Source organism: Crocodylus porosus, unplaced genomic scaffold (assembly GCF_001723895.1).
Source record: "Crocodylus porosus isolate Cpor-Errol unplaced genomic scaffold, CroPor_comp1, whole genome shotgun sequence".
Lineage (NCBI taxonomy): Eukaryota > Metazoa > Chordata > Crocodylia > Crocodylidae > Crocodylus > Crocodylus porosus.
This window is the reverse complement of record NW_017728886.1, coordinates 43,613,649-43,635,161: the sequence shown is the minus strand read 5'-3', so window position 1 is coordinate 43,635,161 and position 21,513 is coordinate 43,613,649. Positions and strand designations below refer to the sequence as shown.

At 38.8% G+C, this 21,513-nt stretch overlaps 1 protein-coding gene and 1 long non-coding RNA gene across 4 annotated transcripts in view; both read right to left on the bottom strand.

Moving 5' to 3' along the window:
- The window catches only part of COL1A2 (collagen type I alpha 2 chain), a 48,021-nt gene extending 27,089 nt beyond the window's left edge, over nt 1-20,932 (bottom strand). For 2 of the 3 annotated variants that reach the window (XM_019533367.1, XM_019533374.1), the window contains exons 1-19: nt 20,707-20,932; nt 18,067-18,077; nt 17,403-17,420; nt 16,731-16,766; nt 15,195-15,278; nt 13,793-13,849; nt 10,028-10,072; nt 9,851-9,904; nt 9,502-9,555; nt 9,148-9,201; nt 8,630-8,683; nt 8,289-8,342; nt 5,906-5,950; nt 5,564-5,617; nt 5,419-5,463; nt 2,376-2,429; nt 622-720; nt 477-521; nt 273-371 (exon numbers count right to left, since the gene is read on the bottom strand). In XM_019533367.1, coding sequence (XP_019388912.1) covers nt 273-371; nt 477-521; nt 622-720; nt 2,376-2,429; nt 5,419-5,463; nt 5,564-5,617; nt 5,906-5,950; nt 8,289-8,342; nt 8,630-8,683; nt 9,148-9,201; nt 9,502-9,555; nt 9,851-9,904; nt 10,028-10,072; nt 13,793-13,849; nt 15,195-15,278; nt 16,731-16,766; nt 17,403-17,420; nt 18,067-18,077; nt 20,707-20,776 — 1,032 coding nt within the window. In that variant the 5' untranslated portion in view covers nt 20,777-20,932. The remainder of the gene's footprint in view (nt 1-272; nt 372-476; nt 522-621; nt 721-2,375; nt 2,430-5,418; nt 5,464-5,563; nt 5,618-5,905; nt 5,951-8,288; nt 8,343-8,629; nt 8,684-9,147; nt 9,202-9,501; nt 9,556-9,850; nt 9,905-10,027; nt 10,073-13,792; nt 13,850-15,194; nt 15,279-16,730; nt 16,767-17,402; nt 17,421-18,066; nt 18,078-20,706) is intronic. The other variant, XM_019533381.1, reaches the window with a different exon arrangement.
- A 316-nt stretch (nt 20,933-21,248) lies between these two features.
- LOC109308921 overlaps nt 21,249-21,513 on the bottom strand; it is a 15,141-nt gene continuing 14,876 nt past the window's right edge. The window contains exon 3 of the long non-coding RNA XR_002100738.1: nt 21,249-21,259. This is a non-coding gene — a long non-coding RNA (uncharacterized LOC109308921). The remainder of the gene's footprint in view (nt 21,260-21,513) is intronic.

The window sequence follows — 21,513 nt, the reverse complement described above, 5'->3', positions numbered from 1 at the left end:
CAATACATGTTTGAACAGAGCTAGTGTGCAAGGACTGCTAAGCTTTACATGCCTCCCACTTAGAGAATGCATAAAGTGAAGATTCTTCAGCTGTGATAGGCCATGAGTTAGTAATATGTAGGAGTGCTCTGTTGCGTTTGTGCAGCAAGAAATGGCGATTAAAAAAACCAAACAAAAACAAACTTAATGTTTGTTCTTCAAAACAGAAATCTGTCCAGCAGGTTTGACAAGTATGGGCAGTTGGGCCATTGTCAAAATGAGATACTACTTACAACAAGACCTCTGGTGCCAGCAGCTCCGGCAGGGCCAGGAGGTCCAGGAATACCACGTGGACCAGGCAAGCCAGGAGCACCAGCAACGCCAGGAAGACCCTATTTAGTGGGAAAAAAAAAAAAGAAATTGCATCATAATCTTGCTCTGTGTTGCATTAGTTAAAACTTTCATTTTGAAATAACCCAGAATGTAGATATACTTACAGTTGCACCTTTAGCACCGGCAAGACCATTAGCACCAGGGTTTCCCTAATGAGAAAAATAAAGGTGTTGGTTAATATAACCTTCTTCTTACCTGTGAGCCCACAAAATTCACATCTACTGATAGCCAAGATTGGAATTAACTTACAGGAGGGCCAGCGGGGCCAGAAGAACCAGGAAGTCCAGCCTCTCCTCGTGGACCAGCAGGGCCAGAAGGGCCTACATTACCAGCAGCTCCAATTTCACCCTAATTTGAGAAAAATGATATCAAGCTTTTCATCAGCAAGTACAATGTCAAAAAATACCACAGCACACCATTTCAGCACACATCATTCATACAGCTACAGTTCAAGATTAATACTACACTTGAGTGTTTGTTAACCCTGCTTTAGAGGTAAAAAAAAAAAAAAAAAGGAGGCTAGGAGAGCTTTTTTATCATATTTCAGAGGCACTGAGCTATACAGGCCTGCATAGCTCCCACAGAAGACTGCTCAGCAACTCTAAAAGTCAGGCCATGGATTTACCCAAGACCATTCAGCAAATCTGTTGCAGAATCAAGTTCAAGTACAAAACAGTTTTGCCCTGATTCACAGCCTCACATCCTATCCACTGGACTATGCTGCCTCTCTCAAATGGCAAAAGGTCTCATTCACCATTGTCCTAGCTTTTGTGACAGTCACTTAAACCACTGCAAACAGGTACACTCATTCCAAACATCAGTATTTTACACTCAGTTTGCACTGGTGTAAATTACCCATGATTTGGGACAGTGGTCACTCAGTCTAAAAGTTACTTCGAATATTGATTAATACATTTAATGTTTTGCATGTGAACTTTTAAGTAGCTACAGGTCAGGAGGTAATGCATTGTATAGAATGTAACTATTTATGGGATCACGCTTTCTAGTGCTACATCAGAAGTGGGGTGTATTTTAGTTGAGACAGTCCCTATAAAATTCAGAACCCAAGTACATCATCATCGTGTACTTTATATGAACAAACCCTCTATGGTCAGTGGATATGCTCTAGGTAAAGTTTCTTCTTGAAAAAAAGTGTTTGTTTCTATAGCTATTACCTTCTACCAGGGCTGACTAGAGTATGGCCTGCAGATGTTCTAAGGCAGCTGCAGTCTGTGAAGACTGACGGTACCAGCTACCCATACTTCATTTTGATCTAAATGTAAATTCTTCTGAGACATGCAGTCTTCATGGAAAAAAACACATATTATTAGGATGAAGGCAGCACAAACATCTGCTCTACTCTGTGTCAAACCAATGAAGTCCCTGGGCTCTAGGGACGTTGTGCATACATACAACTCTCAAATACAGTGTATTTTAACACACTGGCCTAAATTCTGCTGTTCTTTCACTATCAAAACTCCCATTCAATATTATAGGAGTTTCAGCTGAACAAAACCAACAAGATCTAATGTATATAAAGTGGATTTAACCTTTAGTTTTCAGCAAATTATTTAAGAATCAAAAGTGAAATTTCACTTATTTTAAAATATTATATGTCAGCTCTCCATAATAATGTTCAGAACTCAGAATGCAAGTGACCCAATTCTCTACTGCATGACATCTCACAGAGTTTTTGACATCTGGTCATTTGATTTGTATACACGCAAATACAGCCATTTTGAGCACTATATGGAACAGGGCTACACCCCCCTCCTGCAAATACTTAGGAAAATAAAAAACCCCCATCATGGTAAAGTCTCCATGATAAAGTACCATTACTATTGTTTCCAGAAGACTCCAAGGGCTTTTCCTCATTTTGATCCATCACAATCTTTGGTTTAAAAGCATCCCAGTTCAGATGCCAAACTACACTTTGCTGCCTATGGGCATTAGCTACAACATTTTGCCTCTCCCTAATGTGTAAAAGGAGAAGATATTCATACCTTGGCACCAGGAGCACCTGGGAAACCTGGAGGACCAGCAGCACCGATAGGGCCCTATAAAATGAATGAAACCATTTAGAAAGACCATTGAAAATACAGACATGTCAGTTGCCATAATGAATGTATGGAAAACAAAGATTTATTTGAAAAATGTGAATCACGTCAGACTGTCAATATATCTTCCAACACTGGGAAGTGACAAGTCTAGTTTCCTAAAAGCAATTAGGAGCAGGGTTGATACTCAATCATGTTAGCATGAAGGCTAAAAATTCATGAACGAACAACTACAGACAACATGGATGAACATGTTGTTCATGAATGAACAAACATTTGTGAATGAACAAATACCCTACACTCAAACATCTGAGCAACTAAGTACAGAAAGTATCTCTTAGTGCAAACTATCACAATGAACAAAGGGCAGCATACTATTCTTAGCAACTCAGGTGGCCATTCCCCATTGGGAAAATGGTGTGCATGTCACTGCAGAGGCATGTGGGCTCGTCACAGTAACCTTGTGTATTGCATGGGGGAACAGGAGATTCTTGTAAATCAGTGTTGGATGCAACTTCCATTGAATTTAACGACAGTGTTCCACTGACTTCAATAGGTACTGGGTCAGGCCACAAGGCAGCTGAGGGTAGGATCCAATTTTAAGATATGAAGTAATTCTAAAGTTGCTATTTTGATTGCCCCAGAAAAGGAAATAAGGCTCTGTGAGTGAAAGAGAGTACATCTCCACTTCCCTGCAACGAGCACTGCTGAGGCTGTATTATTACTCCCCAGCACTTTTCATTATGGATTGGGATACTTTACCGATTTACTTGTTTGAATTTCTGCTTAGTCAAGTTCAGTTCCAAGGGCTGTCAATTTTTTGTTTTTGTTTTTTTACACTAGATATAGAAACTCATTATGGTATTAAGAAAATCATCCCCCCCACACCCATTTTTAACTAAAATTGATCAGTTTTTAAAAAGGGCAAAAATGGCATTTCTTCACCAAAGATGCTATTCCACTTGCCTTGCTGTATCTGGATTCTGTTTGGGAACTTTATGCTTGTCCTTCTTTTGGGACAAGAATTCTGGAATATACACCAATTTAAACTGTGTTTATAGACTTAGCTCTATGACTTGCAGATGTTAGTACTGCCAAACTGTTTATTCTATGACTGTTGGGTCAGTGTCTATCAATTATGTCAGGGCAAGCAATGCTGCCTCCATTGATCCAAATGAAGTGAAAGGGGCCCTCTGGGATATGTATGCCTGTGTAAGAGAAGATAATTTGGTCTGCTGTAAATTATTTTTCATTTGAAAGAATCATTGCAATCCTGCATTACTATATTTAAAGCCACAGATAATGACCATAATGTCTGCATCTATCGTGTGTGTGGGGTTTTTTGATCATTGTGATCTTACAGGTTCTCTCTTTTACAGTATCTTTTAAATACTGGTTTATATGAATTTTATCATATAGTATTACACATTAATTTATGTATAATATTACATGATAAATTCCATATTAGTTATACATGAAAAAAGTTATTTGCCAAGATTCTCTCAGCTTGGCTCTCTTAATGTTTTAAGTGGACAGAGATAGCACACCATGGGAAACACAACCATGGCTTTTTGTTTAAAGTATCCTGAGAAGTGTTTTGTGATTTGCAAGATCAGGCCCCAATCATCTGTAAGTTAAAATCTGGCATAGAAAAGTTAATAATTCAGCACAAAAGGGACTCAATTTGGACCTCAGAACAGTTGTAATCCAAATTCACTTTGCAATAGCCAATAAGATTTACATAACAATTAACCCATTGGAATCTGGCTGAGTGTGAAAAATTGCACATGAAGGGAAACCTTGTGGTTTTGCTCTGGAGAGTAAAATCAAATCCCAGCTGTATGATCCATTCTGTTTGAAATAAGAAGCCCAGCTCTGTACACCTGTCAATACACCAAATTGTAGAACTAATATAAAATTCATAAATTAAAAACTATTGTCTACTCAGTTAAAGCCAAAGCATTTACTGCTGAAATTTTCACAATTTTGAAAAGAACCAATCTAAACAAATCCTGTTCCAGCATGGATCCTGAAGCTTTCAAAGCAGAAAGGGAAATTTGCTTGTGTAATGCTTGTGGTGGTAGAGGGGTGCATTTGAAAATGCATCGTTTTGCATTGGAGAGACACAGGACTTTCCATGAAATAAGTGGGAGATCTGTAGAAGAGTCAAGGGCAGAGAAAAGGGAAAGTCTTTTTTTCCCCCCCTTATAAAAAGGGAGTTTTGAATAGGCTTTAAGTTGTTTGCAACGTTAGTTTCATTTTTTGGCCTTTTTTTTTTTTGATCATTCTGATTTTACAGGCTGATCTTTCAAATACTGATACTGATTGTTCAAATATAGGCACTATATCCAATGGCTGGTCACTTCAAACTGGCTTTTAGATATTTACACATCTACAAGTCATTTTATTGAAATCTGAGATACTGAAATGTCTGTTTAAATTGATTGTTACACCTCTCACATGTAATGTTTATTCCGATTCCATAGATTTCAGCGCAATTACTAGTAGTGAATGCAAAAGGACTGGTCCTTAGATGGTCACAACTCAATGTTGGAGTCCCCATAATATCTTCACATCATACAGGATCTTTCACTGCAATTGTCAGCAGCATTTACACAAAGTGTGAACATTAAAAGTTCCTGGAAATGTTAATCTAGGCTTAATTTTAGAACAAGAATTGCTGTCGATTTGATTAGTATAAATCTGGAGTCAAGCCACTGACTTTTGTCCCAGGAACACCCAGTGTAAATGGTACAGTCAGTTCCTTTGATGTGTCGGGGATGGTCCACTAAAGTTTAATGTAAACTCTGAGAATCATAGCAAATGCATTATGCTTATATTCTACTTATCCCTTGTTGCTTAACAGGCAAACACAAAGGAAGAACTTAAAAAGGCCACTCAAATCATCTCCCTGGGGAATGAGCAATTTTGTATAGGCTGGGAAATGGCTACAAGACCTCATTTGTTGAAGGACAACAGTGAAACTTACAGCAGGACCAGTGGGACCACCACTACCATCGCTTCCACGGGCACCCTGGGGGAAGAAAACATGAGAATTAGCTTCTGAGGATTACACAAACTGAATGTAATTGTGTGTGTCATGAGAAGAAATATACAAATATTAAGTCACTTACAGCTGGGCCAGGTGCACCAATTCTTCCTCTTTCACCAGGCAGGCCACGAGCACCCTAGAAGAATGCACTGAGTTGCTTAGTTAATTCGTACATACATATTAAGCAAGACATAACTCTTATATTTCTTTTACTAAGTCTTCTTCTCTAGTCCTCTGAATAATGCTAAATATAATCATAGCTTCCAATTTTAAACAAAATGTTGCCAGTTCTATTAAACCCTAACCTAATTAAATTAGAATAACTAACTGGTGGTGGTAAATTGCAAACATTAATTGAAAATTAACTGAAAAGTATGACAGATTTAGTAAATTTTCCTCAATCATAAGCAGTGGTAATACTTACAGATTGTCCTGGGGTACCATTTTCACCAGGGGCACCAGATTCACCCTATGAAAAAAAATAGAGAATTGTCCATTGTTAAACTTAGATTAACATATGTTTCTTACAGACTGTATCATATTCCTATAAGTAACTGTTAATGTTAAAATTTCTGTGGAGTTAACTGTATAATATCCCTGTAGAGATTATTAATTGTATTCTGCTTTTAATGATCTCAGTGGGAATCATGCCATTGTCTTCAAAAGGAGTAGGAGTTCAAGGAAGTCCTTATTTCATATCTAGCTGGAGAATATGAAGATACATCCACTAAATATAAGCCTGCTGATCTGATCAATTGTTTATAAGAGTTTTTTCCTTGGACAACAACATTAGCAGAATTACCCTTTCCTGTTCCTTAGCACAAGTTACAAATGTAACCTCAGCCCACTCCATCTAGGGACCAGAAGTAAGACTTCATCTCTGGTATCTAAATCACAGATAGGGAGGGGAGCCTTTTCATTCTTTAGACCTCCAGATATTGCCATGCTCATTGGCCCATCTAGCCTATACTTAAACTATAACACTGATAGAAGTCCTGTATATTTTTCTTTGGAAAGATGCTGAAGCTACAGTATGGTGTAAAAATTGTTGAAGTGCGAACAAAAATTTTGGTAGTTGAAACTGTAAAATATATTTGTATGCAGTAATACTGTCTGATATTTACTTTATGATAATAAGACACATATAATTTTAGTTATGTTATACTGTAAAACATAGCTAAAACTCCATCAGTAAGACCTGTAAATCTCTTCCTATTTTAAATTGCATGTGTGATTCATATCAATTAACCCTGTGAATGTGTCAATTCTCCCTTGGATTCTACACAGCGCAGAGAAGGCCAGATTTACTCTTGCTACCCTTGTAGTTATACCATTATAGCATCTTGGCTTTCTATGTTTAGACCTTCTAGTCACATTATGGTATGGGCAAAGGGACAAGCTACTACTGCAAGGTAAGCTAGGGTATGTACTTACAGCATTATTAGCCATTCCACAGCAACTATCCATGTGCAAGCTCTTGTCTGCCAATACATTTGAGGCAGCTTAACCCACTTGTGTTGAGGTACAAGCTATATTGCATTTATTGCAGGTAGGGACATGCACATGGGCAACTGCTATGGAGTAGCAAACACTTCAAATTTACATGCTAACTTAACCTTGTGTTAACTTGTTTGTTTCCCCATATCCATAAAGTTCATGACATATGGCGAGTACTTGTTTTCTCACTCACCAAAAGATTGAACAGAATGTGATAGCTTCATATTTGTCATTTGAGACAAATACCACATTTAGTCATCAAATACCATGTTACATATAAATATGAGAACTCTAAACTATGATCAACAGTACTGCACATGCATTATTACACCTAAAGAAAGTAGTGATGAAAAGAAGTTGATGTGAAATTTCTGTGCCACTGTTCACAACTGTCAAAGCCTAACTTCTAGCATGAGCTTCTAGCAGCATACTACCTTCCTGTACCATGTCTAAATTCAGTTTTGGATGGGTGATCCTTAAATCTGTTGCTAAATGATGAAGTTATAGATTCCATAGACATTAGAGCTGGAAGGGACCTCGGAAGATCATCAAGTCCAGCCACACACCCAAAGGGCAGGAAGTCAGCTGGGGTCATAGGATCCCAGCAAGATAAGCATCCAATTTGCTCTTGAAGGTGTTCAATGTAGGTGCTTGAGCCATCTCCGACGGCAGGCTGTTCCAGACCTTGGGGGCTCGGACAGTAAAGACATTCTTCCTTATGTCCAGCCTGAAACAGTCTTGTAGTAGTTTATGACCGTTCGACCTCGTCATTCCTTGGGGTGCTCTGGTGAACAAACGTTCCCCCAGATACTGGTGGTCACCCCTGATAAAACTTATAGGTGGTAAACGAAGTGCAGAAAGATGAAGTAAGTCTAAATTAGAATAGTGTTTCTGTCCATCTAAGATCCTAACAGGTATCATACTACAATATAACACAGCAAAACTTTTCAGCAGAAATTGTCACTAATGAGTTTAGAAGTCAAACATTCAATAGAAAATGCATGGCAGGAGAATCAGAAGATATAAAATTACTGCAAAATTGCTGGAAGGTAATCACTGGGGGCCAAATCCTATAGCTCTTACTCATTAGAATTATTCACATGAGTAAGGGATCAAAATATAAAGCCACGCATATATGCTTTTATCTTAAATTAGTAAGAGTTCATCTTACTTGGATTAGCTGATGTTTGAGTTCTTCCACCCTAAGCAATGTTTAAAATGATTATGTGGGAGATGAATCCTAGTGTACTTTGCTAGGAATGTGAATACCTCTTACATTTGAAATATGAATATTCTGATTTAGTTTTTACCTTAATGCCTGGAGTACCAGCTTGTCCTTTCTGACCATCCAGACCATTGTGTCCCTTTATTGGTAGGAAAAAAATACAACAATTGTTAGCTTCTCACAAGTCTTTATACATATCAACAAACCACCAATCCTTAATTGAAAAACCTGTGCAAAAAACTTTTGCCCAGTGATATTCATGATTTTTTTCTCCATCCTGTTACAGAGGCAAGTTCAAGGCTTTATGAACTTCTTGTCCATGTCTCTACAATGTCTCTTGTATAAATTCATTTGCAAAAGACTGTAACGGGACTTGATTATCTTGAAATGTTTTCATTGTCAACCAGTTAGGGAAAAAACACTCACTCTAATTCCCTTAAAGCCAGGCAGTCCAGGAGTTCCAGGGAAACCACGAGCACCCTTTTAAAAGAAAAAGAAAAGACAGTGAGCATGAAAGATTGTCTCTAATATTAGACCTGACAGATAAAAAGAAAAACTATAAAGTCTGACTAAAGTTCCCTAGATCTTCTAAGCAAACAAATCAAGTTGGAGTTCTGATCCATAAAATTCTGGGCATTCTATTCCTATCCCTCATTGCATGAGCCTTGATCCAAATTAATAAACAGCAAGCAAACCCAGGCTATAAGTTCATATGTGCAATGTACTGAATATGTATCATAACTACAATCAGGACAGAAGACATTCTGGTCTTGCATGGTAAGGAGTCTGCCTGCTTTTCTTGTATGGCTCCCAACAAACATCAGTAGGAGTTACACCAGCATTACAGGCCAGAAGAACCACACAACTTTTCTAATACAAAACTCTAGGTTTCACTGACTCAGGCAATTATATGTTTGTTTGTTATGGGGCAGACAAGCACTCACCTGAGGACCAGAGACACCCCTCTCACCAGATCGTCCAGATTTTCCAGGATGGCCCTAAAAAGTGAAAGAAAATGAACAAATATGGAACACCTCTTCAATGAGCCAGGGTGTTATTAGTCTGTATAATCTACAATCTGTGTTTTGGAAGCTAAAATGTATGTTTGGAGAGATTTAAAAAACTATCACAACAATGTTTAACAATATTTTTTCCTTTTTTAAGTGTGTATTTAGACTTCAGAATAAGCGTCACCAGAAAATGTGTAGGTTTTATAAAATTACTAGTTAAATTTGATAGATTCAGTCATGTATCTCCTGAATACAATAGAGAAAAAATGATATGCAAGAGTTACTTACATCTTCACCAGCCTTTCCAGGAGGACCAGGTGGACCACGGGGACCTTGGGCACCCTATTAAAAAAAGTAGGTTTATCTGAAATGGAAAATTGAATGAAGATTCCTCAGCTGTTTTGGTATTACATATGAATTAGGGATGCATTGAATTTAATCCGAGTCCTTCCTTCTGAAGTTTTGTGAAAGCCAATTGGCTTTGTGGTTTATGGACTTGAGCAGCATGAATCTCTCTTCTCTGTCTGCATCAGGACTCAGCGGAAACGGCAGGTTCAAATTCACACGGACATGCAGATAAATAAAAAAAGATTAGAACTCATGTTCACTGACTTCATTTGGAAAAAAGTCTACTTACTGTTTGACCAGGTTCACCAGGCTCACCATGAGGTCCTTGGAAGCCAGGAGGACCCTAGAAAGAAAGCTCTCTTAGTGTCCTCTTATAGAAAAAAAACAAAAAACAAAAACAGATATTCACATTATATATATATACACACCCCCTTGCCCAACCAATGGGTAATGTAAATATGCTTACAGGAGGTCCACTTGTTCCAGGTGGGCCTCTGGGTCCCATTAAACCCTAAAAAAAAAATTGCACAAAAAAATCTGTTAGCATAATAATAATACCTCTTCATCATAAAGTAACTTGCATTTAGCACAAAGTCAAAATCATGAAGTCCTATAAAATTCCTGAGAAGTAGGCAGGCATTCCTGTTGTCACTGTCCAATAGCTATCCTGAAAGATACAAAATTAAATGATCTTGCTGAAAGCACACAGCCCATCAAAAGCAGAGCTGTCCCAATTCTGTTTCATCTGCCATCAAACCATCATAAACCATAATGTACATATGATATAGTGAAGTCAATAAAGAAACACTGCTGTGGCTGACAAACCAACCATTAGACTTTTTTTGGTTTGCAAATGAACATATGATACAGTTGTTTCTGAACACTGGTTCATTCCTCCTTTCTATCTGCCTGCTCTTTTCTTATGGAGACAGGCAGAATGAAAGGATAATGCCAGGACTGTGCATGTGCCCACAAACGAGCCATTATTAAGACTAGAATGAAACTTCCCTGTCAGGTTGGCCAGCAACTTTTCAAAGTAGTGGAAAGGATGTTGAAAATAAGAATTGCCTAATGGCAGGCACCAAGAGAAAAAAAAAAAAAATACAGATAACCATTAAAAATATTAGTATCAGCACGAATTGAAACCCCCCTGCTTGTATATCATTTAGAAAAACCATTGTATACATACTGTGAATGGAATGCTTTTTCAAATGTGCATCTTGTATTCCAATTATGGTGTTTTCCACTTTACAAAGGACTCTGTTAAGTATTAAAAACTTAACTCTGCTAAACTAACATTAGGAAACCAAATTATGCCCTAAAATGCCCATAGATGACTACCATTCTTCAACAGGATTGTTAAGAGACTAATGCATAACTGCATTAAATGCTATAAAAACAAATAAACAATCTCCCTGTATTCCACCTTATTCTAAATGTATATCTTGCAAAAAATCGCATTTTAGATAGAGTATTTTGCAATTTATCTGAAACAATTAAATATTAATGGATTACAGTCTTCTAAAAATATGTTTCAGAATATTTGTAGTTTTGAGAACAAAATGAAAGCTGATGTAATAACTTATTAGATTATGTGGGGAATATTACATTATCTTAAAGTGTGAATAATTAAATGAAAAAGTGGAAAAAATAGATGCCTATTGGCTAGAAGAAGTTTCCTTACAGAAATGGTCCTCAACCTTCATTGGCCCATGGGCAAAATATTATGCATGAAAGATGCCATGGGCAATATCTTATTTTTTTACTTCCTGTCAATCTTGGTTAACTTTTTAAAATTTCCTGTGGCCATGAACAACATTAAAGGGGGTCTTTTAGGCAACATGTTGCCTGTGTTCACTGCCCTCTGGAGCCTACAGTTAGTGGGTGGCAGTACATTCATCGTATATATTAATACTGGATAAACCCCCTGCTCTTCAGAAGGTCTATATACCACTTCTCACAAAAAACCTCAGAATTAAGTACTCAGGTCAAAGTAGGTCCTTGTTAAGCTTTACAATTGGCTTTTTCCATTTTTTTTGTGTAGCATTTGGAAGCAAGTAATAAATACCCCTTCCAACCAGAATTTGCTAGATAAAAAATGTATGATATTCTATAACAGTACATATACTTTGGAATATGGTAATTGAATCCATTTTTCTTACTCATGGTTGCATTATTCTTACTGAAGTTAAAAGAAGGTATTCATGCCATATCTATCATAATAGTGATCATCATTTCCAGATCATCATTTATCCGCTCTACTTACAAACCTTGACTTGTTCAAGGGTACTCCATTGTAGTCATGCAATAGGTTATGTATGTTATTGGTGTATTAGGGACCATATGTTTGTTGAACAGGGGCACAATTTAGATACCTCTGAGCATATATAACTTCATTCTGCCCAATTATTTATTCTACATTCAAAATTCCCATTGAAGGTAATGAAATATTTGAATAATGACTGCTTTTAAGATTGGGCTGAAGTTTTATATGGAACTATCACAAGTGAAAAGTATGAAGAAACAAGAGGTAATTGCCTTGCTGCATGTAGAATCTACTGGTGCTGGTGTCAGGTGAAAACAAATTTGCTCACGCTTTATGAAAAAATTGTTAAATGACACTTTTGAATCAAATCCTACTTCCTGTCAGGGGTAAATGCATGGAATCTTGATGCTCAGATAAAAATGCTTTCCTCCCACTGTAGAGCTATTGCTGAAAAGTCCAATGATAATCTTGTCTTTGTTTCTTTATACATTGCCAAAGTAAAACTATATATTATGACCTATTGAAGGAGTTTATGTTCACTTGAGAAATGTGACAGTAGCAACACAGGTAGATTATGGAGAAAATGGAGTAGCCAATATTACTGGCAGGTATATTTGTCAATATATTTTTATTAAAGCTTCAAAGCGAAGCTATTTTCAGAAATTACAACAGGCAGTAAACCCTAATATTGATCAGCGTGACCAGCTGGGTACAAATTTTACTCAGAATCACACCCCTGGATCCACTAGTAACTTTGCTGTTCGCTGAACAGTTGTGAAGTCAAGCAGAATTTAACCCACTGATTAAGATTAGGTACAGCAACATCACTGACACTATGTGATATTTGCTCCTGGAGACATAGTACAAAATTCAACCTTCATTTCCATCAGTGAGATTACCCAGAAATAACTGAAAACAGATTACAAGCTAAATTCTGCCATCCTCATGTACATGTAGCACAGATGTGCTGTAATGTAAATGCAATTACAAATCTATATGGAGAGGTAAAAGACTCCTTAAATGCCCATTCTGCAGACTATCCAGTAGGCAGTAGGCTGGCCTTCCCTTATTTTGAATCAAGTTCAATTTATATTTTACTTTCTCTTAAAATGGCTGCAAGGGAAGTTGTGCATATCTATTTTTTCTACCTACTTTTAGGTGTGAAAACACTGACACTAGATTAAGAGAGCACACTGTGTCCTTCCATTTGACACCATTAAAACTTTTCTACGCCAAATGAGTTATACACTCTGGGGGAGAGAAATTGTTCCTACAAGTTCATCATATCAATGGTGCTGAGATGAGTTCTCTTTCTATCTGCATGACTGTGATTATTTTTATAGTCAGCTTCCTTCATTCCCAAAATGCAATTGTCTTCTGTCTCATTATGGGGAAAGTGATATCAAATCAAACTAACATTTTATCCAAGATTAAACCATGAACTTTGCTGATAAATTAAAGGTAAGATTCCCCAGCTTGAGCTACAGTCTGAGGGAAATATATATTGCTATACACTAGCTGAGGATAGGGCCTTAAGATTAGTACAAATATTTAATACTGCTCTACATTATAGAGACAAGTTTGTATTATGATGCAGACTATGGCATGGTCACTCAATCAGTTTGAAAGTATGCTTCCAGTTGTGATCAGCTAGGAATGGGGGCCAACCCTTTTTGGTAGGCATCCCACAAATAAGGATGGCACTCCGGGAGGGTGCAGGACTAGACTCATCCGCTGCTCAACTTTCTGCTCCCTGCCTGATCTGATGCTTTGCCTTCTGTCCCCTGTCCCATCTGCCATTGTGCTGCCTGTTCACTTCAAATATGCCACATCACACACACACACACACACACAGTCTCTGCCACTGCTAAGCTAAGAGATGGAAAAGGGATTTAAATAAAAACTCTAGTATTCACATCTATACAAGCTGTCAAATGAGGGAAAAAAACCCAAAAAGTTGCCTACCATTGGTCCTTGGCCATAGTCACCTGCTTTAGCTCCGTCATACTGAGCAGCAAAGTTCTGTATGGGAGAAAAAGGTTCAACACATAAGAGTTTTATTAATAACAGATTTAAGTATCAGGAGATCTGATATGCTATGCTTCCTGGGTTATACGTTATTTTAATTGACTTGAAATGACTTAGTTGTTTTCAATGACAATATTTACCAAACCTATTTTTGTTTGTTCACTTTCAAAAAGTATCAATTTTACTTATATAATGATTTTTTTCATGTATTACTCTCAAACATTTATTAATAGTAGCTGTGAAAGACTGCAGTAATGCAAATTGAACACTGAGAATATACAATTTTGGCCCATTTAAAAGGAGCAAATATTTTTAAATCATCTAAACCATTTTGGACAATTCCCAATCTCAGAGATTACATACACTAACCGCTATATCAATTAAATGGTGTTTAAGCTCCACCTCTTACAAGACTGATGAGGAGGTGGGTCTTTGAGGCCTTTTTAAAAGCTGCAGAGGTGTTCATCTTCTCATGAGGACTGCATTGGACTTTGAGCTTTCATCAGTACAGGCTCTGCAGTTTTTTTATTATTATTTTTACATGAAATTATTTAATTACTGATGAAGGAAAAGAAAGTGCTCTGTAAGAGTAAATTAAAAATCTTGTTTTGCTTGGACTTGCTCTACTTTCTTTTATTTTGCTTTAACTTTTATTTCAGTTTTATGTTTGCTATAAACAGCATCACTGCTTCTCCTGAAGAGAAAAAGTGCACCAGCTAGTAAGACATTATCCAAATGACTTTATGCCTCTTGTGCAGGGTAATGTAGGGCCCTCAGAGTTAAAGCAAACAAATGGTGTCCTTCTGAGAACACGGGAAATGCACATTGTTTCAGCAAAAATCCTATAGGAGAGGCCAGTCATTTGCACTCCAGGACAGGACTATTGATAGAAATGAAAAAAATCTGAGGTAAGGTGATAACCAGTTAGCTTAAAAGCTACAAAATTTTTTGCAAATAGGTAAAGTAGTAACTTCCTCTTGTTTGAAGCCAACTGTACAGTACTGCCTTGTTTGCCCATCTGTTCAATCAATAGGGCTTCATTTCGTTAATTCCTAAATAATAAAATGCACAAACTGGAGGGAGTGAAAGGGTTAATTCTCTCTTCATAGATGTGCTGACCGCCCTACTAATTTCAATGTGGCTCCCAATTTATCCACATGAAATATATTCCCTGAAGAGTTCAATCAAATAGAACCAAAGGATCCAAAGTCAAAGGAATAGCTTCCCCGATTGCAAAAAGTGCAGTGATTTTAGCTTCTGAGAGAAAAATAATGGCATTCACTCAATGCCCCAGTGCACATATGATCAGCTACAGTAATAAAAAGTCTGGATGTCTTACTCCGCCAAGACCTGGAGGACCAGGGGGCCCTGGAGGCCCTGGTAGACCATCTTCACCATCTCTGCCTGGTGGACCTGGAAGACCCTAAAAAGATAAATATGAAATGAACATTAAAAGTAGCAAAGAAATATCTATAAACTGTTAAAATTATTAATATGTGAGAATCTACAGCATTTCCTGCAATGTTGCCACATATACTACTTTAACAAACTGCTAAGTTCTGAAAGCTGCCAGTCACAACCATCAACTCGTTTTATTGTAATAATACCTTTATTGTGCTTTAGCCCATGGAATTTACACAGGCTATGCTGGGTTCATCAAATGTGAACCCTAAACTGGATATTTCAAATCTCCACCTGTTCAAATTTTGGACCTACAGTTTGTACACACGCTTACATTTACTCGGTAAGAGGCAGATTTTGATTCAGACATCTGTGTGTTCACAGAAGGTGGATTCTGCCTACTGAAAAGTAAGCCTTTTGCAGGTGCAATATAAAGAGGCATGAAACCCTACTATGTACAAGCAAGTGAGAATCCAAAATTTCCCCTGCAATCCAAGATGCTAAGTGGAGATCAAATTCATGGCAGGACCATTTTGCAGGTATATGTTTGCAAAGCTTTATCAAAGCAAATATAGCTAATACAATATACCTGCAAAGTAACTATATATTCACAAATGAAATAACATGAGAAAAACAGTTCTTTGTTCTGTTACTCTACATGCTTTTTTGCTTGCTTGGAACTAATCTGGGCCAAATCTGTCCATCTGTCTTGTACTCATTCAACATCACTGAGTAGAAAGAATTAAGTTCTGCTCACATGTATGAGACAGCAATTCACCTGATCTATATTTTGGGTACAACCACATTCCAGATTCAATCAATTATAAATTTCTTACTGACTTCAGATGGAGCAAGATCGGGCCTGTTATTTGTACAGGTCTCAAAATACAGATTGTTACCAAAAGGAAAACCCATTCTTAAATGGATTTAGGTAGAAATAATACCAGGTATTATATGTATATTTATTTATATGTATTAGATAGTCTATTATCCTAATTTACAGCAATATAACAAAGTCTATGAAAATGACATTCTGCTCATTGGCCAGTAAAATGAGCAGATATCTAACCGCTAATAATTTTCTAAGCCTCTCTATTTGACATACAGTCAGTGAACACTTATCATGGCCAGCTTTGTTTAGTCTGCTCTGAACTTCAGATCAAGTTAACTGTGAATGAGCTTTGAGTATCAGTTTTTCTATCTCCATGGTATACAGCTGAAAATTATTCTTTAAATTTCTGAGCTACGAGGCCAAACTGAGTTCATTCTGCAATCACAGTGGCCATTAGAAGGCTGTAGACATGTCACTGACAACAAAATTTGGCCTACAGGTAGCTTTAGCTTTTACAGAATTGTGTACACTAGATGACAACTTAATTGCATATTAATGGTTATATCAGGTTAGCTGTCTCCTGTTATAGCAGAACAGTTGTTGGATGGACAAAGACATGAATACCAAGACATGGTTCCTCACCCTTTCTCCCTGTGGCCCTTTGTCTCCTCTTGGGCCCTGCAAGGAACAAAAAACACCTTAATGTAAGTTGTGGTATAGCCTGCCAACAAAATACAGAGAAACATGTAACCATAGAATATTAATTTACAGAACATGCATTTATAGTGATTTTCATAGATGTAACTGATTTTTCCTGTAACAGAGGCAGAACAACAGACTGTAACTAATACGGAAGATGAATTATCAGAGAATAGTTGTGAAAACAGAAACTGACTTGTTTGACTCTCGGCTAAATAACTAAATCACTAAACACACATTATTTATAAAAGCAGTAAATATTCTCCCTATCACCACAGATCCAGGTTAGTACCACTATGCAACTTCTATGCATCATTGATTACTTGGGTGTTATCAAGATATTTTCATTAATATAACTGGCTTCTTGTCCTCTTTTATCCCCAAGTACAGCAGTGTAAATCCATGGCCCACCAGCTGTTTTTTCTTTTTTAAGAAGCTGTCTGGTGATGCTAACCTGGTTAACACCAAAAAAAAAAAAAAACCAAAGCAAAAAAAACAATAAAACATGAAGTTCCAGCAACTTCCTTTTGGATCTATATCCAACAGAATATTAATTTGCCTCACAGAATTTAACATCACCAAATTTTTTAAACTGAATAATTGAAATATGCTTACCTTCCGTCCTGCACTTGCCTAAAAAGGAATGAATAGAAAGTTAAAACCAAAACTGAAGTTAGTAAGATTGCATCCTAAGCACTACCATATTAAATATAATGTATACACACAGAGCTTCATCTTATTTTTCAGTGAAAAAGATAGAGTATTGTATAACATACATAGTATTAAATACTGAGTATAATTATAAAGTTACTAAGGAAAGTAGGAGGATTAGTCTATACAGTGTTATTATGATAGATTATTAATACATATAGATATCTGCTAAGTATTTCTGTAGAAAGCTAACCAGTTTATATTTACTACAACATACCAAAAAAGGTGTAAATGAATGTCACACTTGGATTCATCCATAATCCTTCTGATGCAATGAAGTCTAGAGTGGTACTTTGGCTTTAAAGTATATTCTCTCCATCCCAAACTGCTATGTTATTGCCTCATTATATATTCACCTATGAAGGCAGTCTCTTAAAAAAGGCCAGCCCATTTGCGAATTTGGGGTGGGTACATTCCTAGAGAGCCCCTTCAGGTCTTAATGATCACTAGCTTTTCCATGAACAACTTAGAATTAAGGTTAGTAAATGCCAGTTCTTACAGAAAAAAGCAACATGGTCTGTTCATTAAGTTGAATATTGTGTAGTGAATGAAAAATAATGATACTGACCTTATTTGCTTCTGGAAAAAAAAGAAAAGAAAAAAAAGAAAGTTAATTTTAGGTTACAATAACTTTAAAGAGATTACATTTCAGTGCTTGTAAAAATAACATTTAATTAACATTATTAAAATGTAGGCTTATAATCATAATCATTGTTATTTTATGTAGAGAAACAGATTTGATAGTTAAACAAATGCTATATTTTATAGTGTAGTAATGTTATCCATCGGCCCTTTCTTAGGCAGATCTCCCAAGGAAGCAACGACTGGGTTCTATGTGAGAACGAGTATATGCCTGTGTTTGAGGAGGAGGATACAGGGATAAATCAAGCAACACTGATGGACTTAAACACACCAATGTAAAGGAATAACTTAATTCTTTTCTGAATGGCCCCAGGCTCATTAGTATGAAGTGGGGAGGAGGGGAAGGGTGGGGCTACTTGAACACTTCAGCAGTTCTGATCCAATTCTAAACATAATGGCTACAGCTACATTTAACAGAAAATTTCAAAGAGAATTCTGAAATCATCAGTTACTAAAATGATAAATAATTTAATTTTGTATAGTTATATAATTTGGGGTGACAAAATAATTTGTTCAAACAGTTCTTATAGATTTTATTATTTCAAAGCCAAACAAATGAACATGCATAAACTAATTTTTCTCACTTCAATCTCAGTTTTTTAAACTGCAACTTTGGGAAAAATAATGTAGTTGGGGTCAAAATTGAGCATGTTAAAATATATTTTATACTACACTTTAGCCACAATAAAAACTGATTTTTAAATCCAATTTGCTTCTAGTAAAATTTAAGTTTGGCAATGCATTATCATCAATTAGATTATACCAGCCATTGGCATTGTAACAGAAAGATTGATCCAAGATGAATATTGAGAAGTAAAACAAATGCTGTAAAATAGTTAGGGTATACTCTAAGACCACTGGTTATTTAAGTTAGCTTACTGTAAAATTTTAGCTCTTAGGATGATTTAATGACACTAAAGTCTCTGCTATTCTTTCAGAAAAAAGTGTAGTATGCTGGAAATTTAGGACTAACTGGTAACTGGATTTCCACGCAACTCTCCTTCAGTTTTTCAAAGGTTCTATCCAGATTTGAAAATGTGTTACTACTTCTTAGTGCCACCAGAGGGAGGAAAATGCTGAGGCCAGCCTCAGTCCAGGAGTAGCAAGGGTCAAATCCATCACCAGTGTGTAGTATGACAGGAGTTAGTGTAGTGTTGAAGATTCCACAAGGATAACTTCTTACATCTTTAGTCTTTTCCATCCATGTGTCCAATTAATAACTTGACATTAGCCACCACAGCAAAAAAAAAAACAACTTAACACTTTTAAACAGAGCAACCTTCCCTCATAGAAGATATCACAATCTAAAAGCCCCATCTAGATGTTACTATCCAAAAGTATCATCTGTAGCAGCAAGAGTTTGCTTACATGTAATATATTGAATATTTTAGGATTAATTGCTGGCATTGGCTTTTGGGCTATTGTGATGAAGAGTCCATGTACCACATGCCTGCACTATTAGCAGGAATACCCTGGCAGAGACGTATTTAGCCAATTAGATCCTGGGCCAGAAGCATTTAACCCACTTTAAAGTGTTCTTCACACAAGACCCTCATTTAACCTACACATGGCCTTGGATACCAAAGGTCTGAATCACCGGGCGGTCTCTAAACCACTGGGCATGGGTCGACAAAACCCATTTTAAAGAAAGTTGCCAAAAGGAAGAACCGTGACAATACACAATAGAATTTCGAAGCCCAGCATAGAGCAAGGGGACACTGGAAAGTTCTTATTCCAACTAAGAGACACATTTGGTAGCACCACTCCTGTCTGGTTTGAATATAGGGAGCGAGCACTATCCTCCAACTGGGTGAGGGTGCCAGGGGAGAGCACAGCATTTCCCTGAGGCAAGGCCAGCAGGGACAGTTCACCTCCTACTCAGGATGAGGTTGATTTGCTCCCATGAGTATTTTTCCTTCTTCAAAATGTGAAAGTCCAACTCCTCAGCTGCCCCAGCTCACCACAGCCTTTAACATTTGGGCATCTGCATGTGGAGCCAGACACAGCCATCTCTCCACAGCGGATCCACCCTGACTCCTTGTTGCAGCAGCTGGTCCCCTGCACTATGCCTCACCTCCCTCTAGAGGGCACCTGCTGCCCACAGCTGCCTGGACAAAGATGTACAATGCCCTAAAATCCCAAGGAGTGGGTGAGCTGTTGCTTCTCCCCCACCCCCAACACAAAGTCTGCCTTAAGTTCTGCAAAAAGTAAAAAAAGGCCAATGCTGGTAGCTCCAGGACAATCTTGCTCTGTAACACCTCCTGCAGCAGACCCTTCCCTACCTTCCCTTCTCCTTCGGGCAGATTTTTGAAGTGTGTGTGTGTGGGGTGGGGAGATTTGTGAAAGTGTGGGAGGCTGTCGGAGTGTGTGTGGGGTTTGGGGGGGGGGGGGGGGGGGTCTCCCTGGCTTCCTGCCATCCCAGGAAAAATGGTCTTTTGGGAGTGGGGGGGCGCTGGGGACCTGCCTCCGTGGCAACTGCATCAGATGCCTCCGGGGTCCAGACGTGCGTGAGCGCCCCGGACACCGGCTCTGAAGATCCCCCCGCAAAGAAGCTGAGAGCACTTACGTTGACATGTTGCTAGGTACGAAGTTACTGCGAGCAGCAACAAAATCCGTGTATCCACAAAGCTGAGCATGTCTAGTCGCTAGACATGCAGACTCCTTGTGTTGCAGAGCCCCCGGTCAGTGCTGAGATATTACCTATGGGACGCAGGCATAAACATACAGTGGTGGCGGATAACTCCGATCTGAGCCAAACCTGCTGCCGGGACGCTAACAGAATGACGCCCCGACCAGCCCTATTTATACGGCAGGGGGGTGCCGGGGCCGCCCCGCGGCCAATGGGTGCGCGGCCCGGCCGGTCACGTGCGCCTTATCTCCGAGCTGCCCCGGCAGCTTTGGCCGCAGCCGCCGCCGCACTAAGGGGGGAGGGAGCGGGCGGGTGTTAAATTGGTTCCATGCGCTGCGGACGTGGACACTTCGGGGCTTTAAAAAGGAAAATGTGACTCGCTGCCGCGTCTCCCCCCGCCCCCCCCCCGTCCCGGGGCCCGCGGGCAGCAGCCTGGCAGGGCAGGAGCCGCGCGCAGCCCGCGCCTTCAAAGCCAGGAGCTGTCCAGGTCCTGCCAGCCCGGCCCCGCGCGGGCACCGCGGTGCCCCTCGCCTGCCCGCCCCTGCCGCCCAGGCACAGCCCCGCTGGGAGGGGGGTCGCTCCGCCAAGGGCAGCCCCGACGGCGCCCTGGTCACCCGAGGTGAATCCCGCTCCCCGCCCCGCGCGGGGGCGCTGACGTGGTGGCCCGCGAGCGCCAAGGCGAAGTTGCCGCGGGCCCGAGCCCCCCCACCCCTCCCCTGCTTCGGGGCAGGGCTCCCGGGCGCC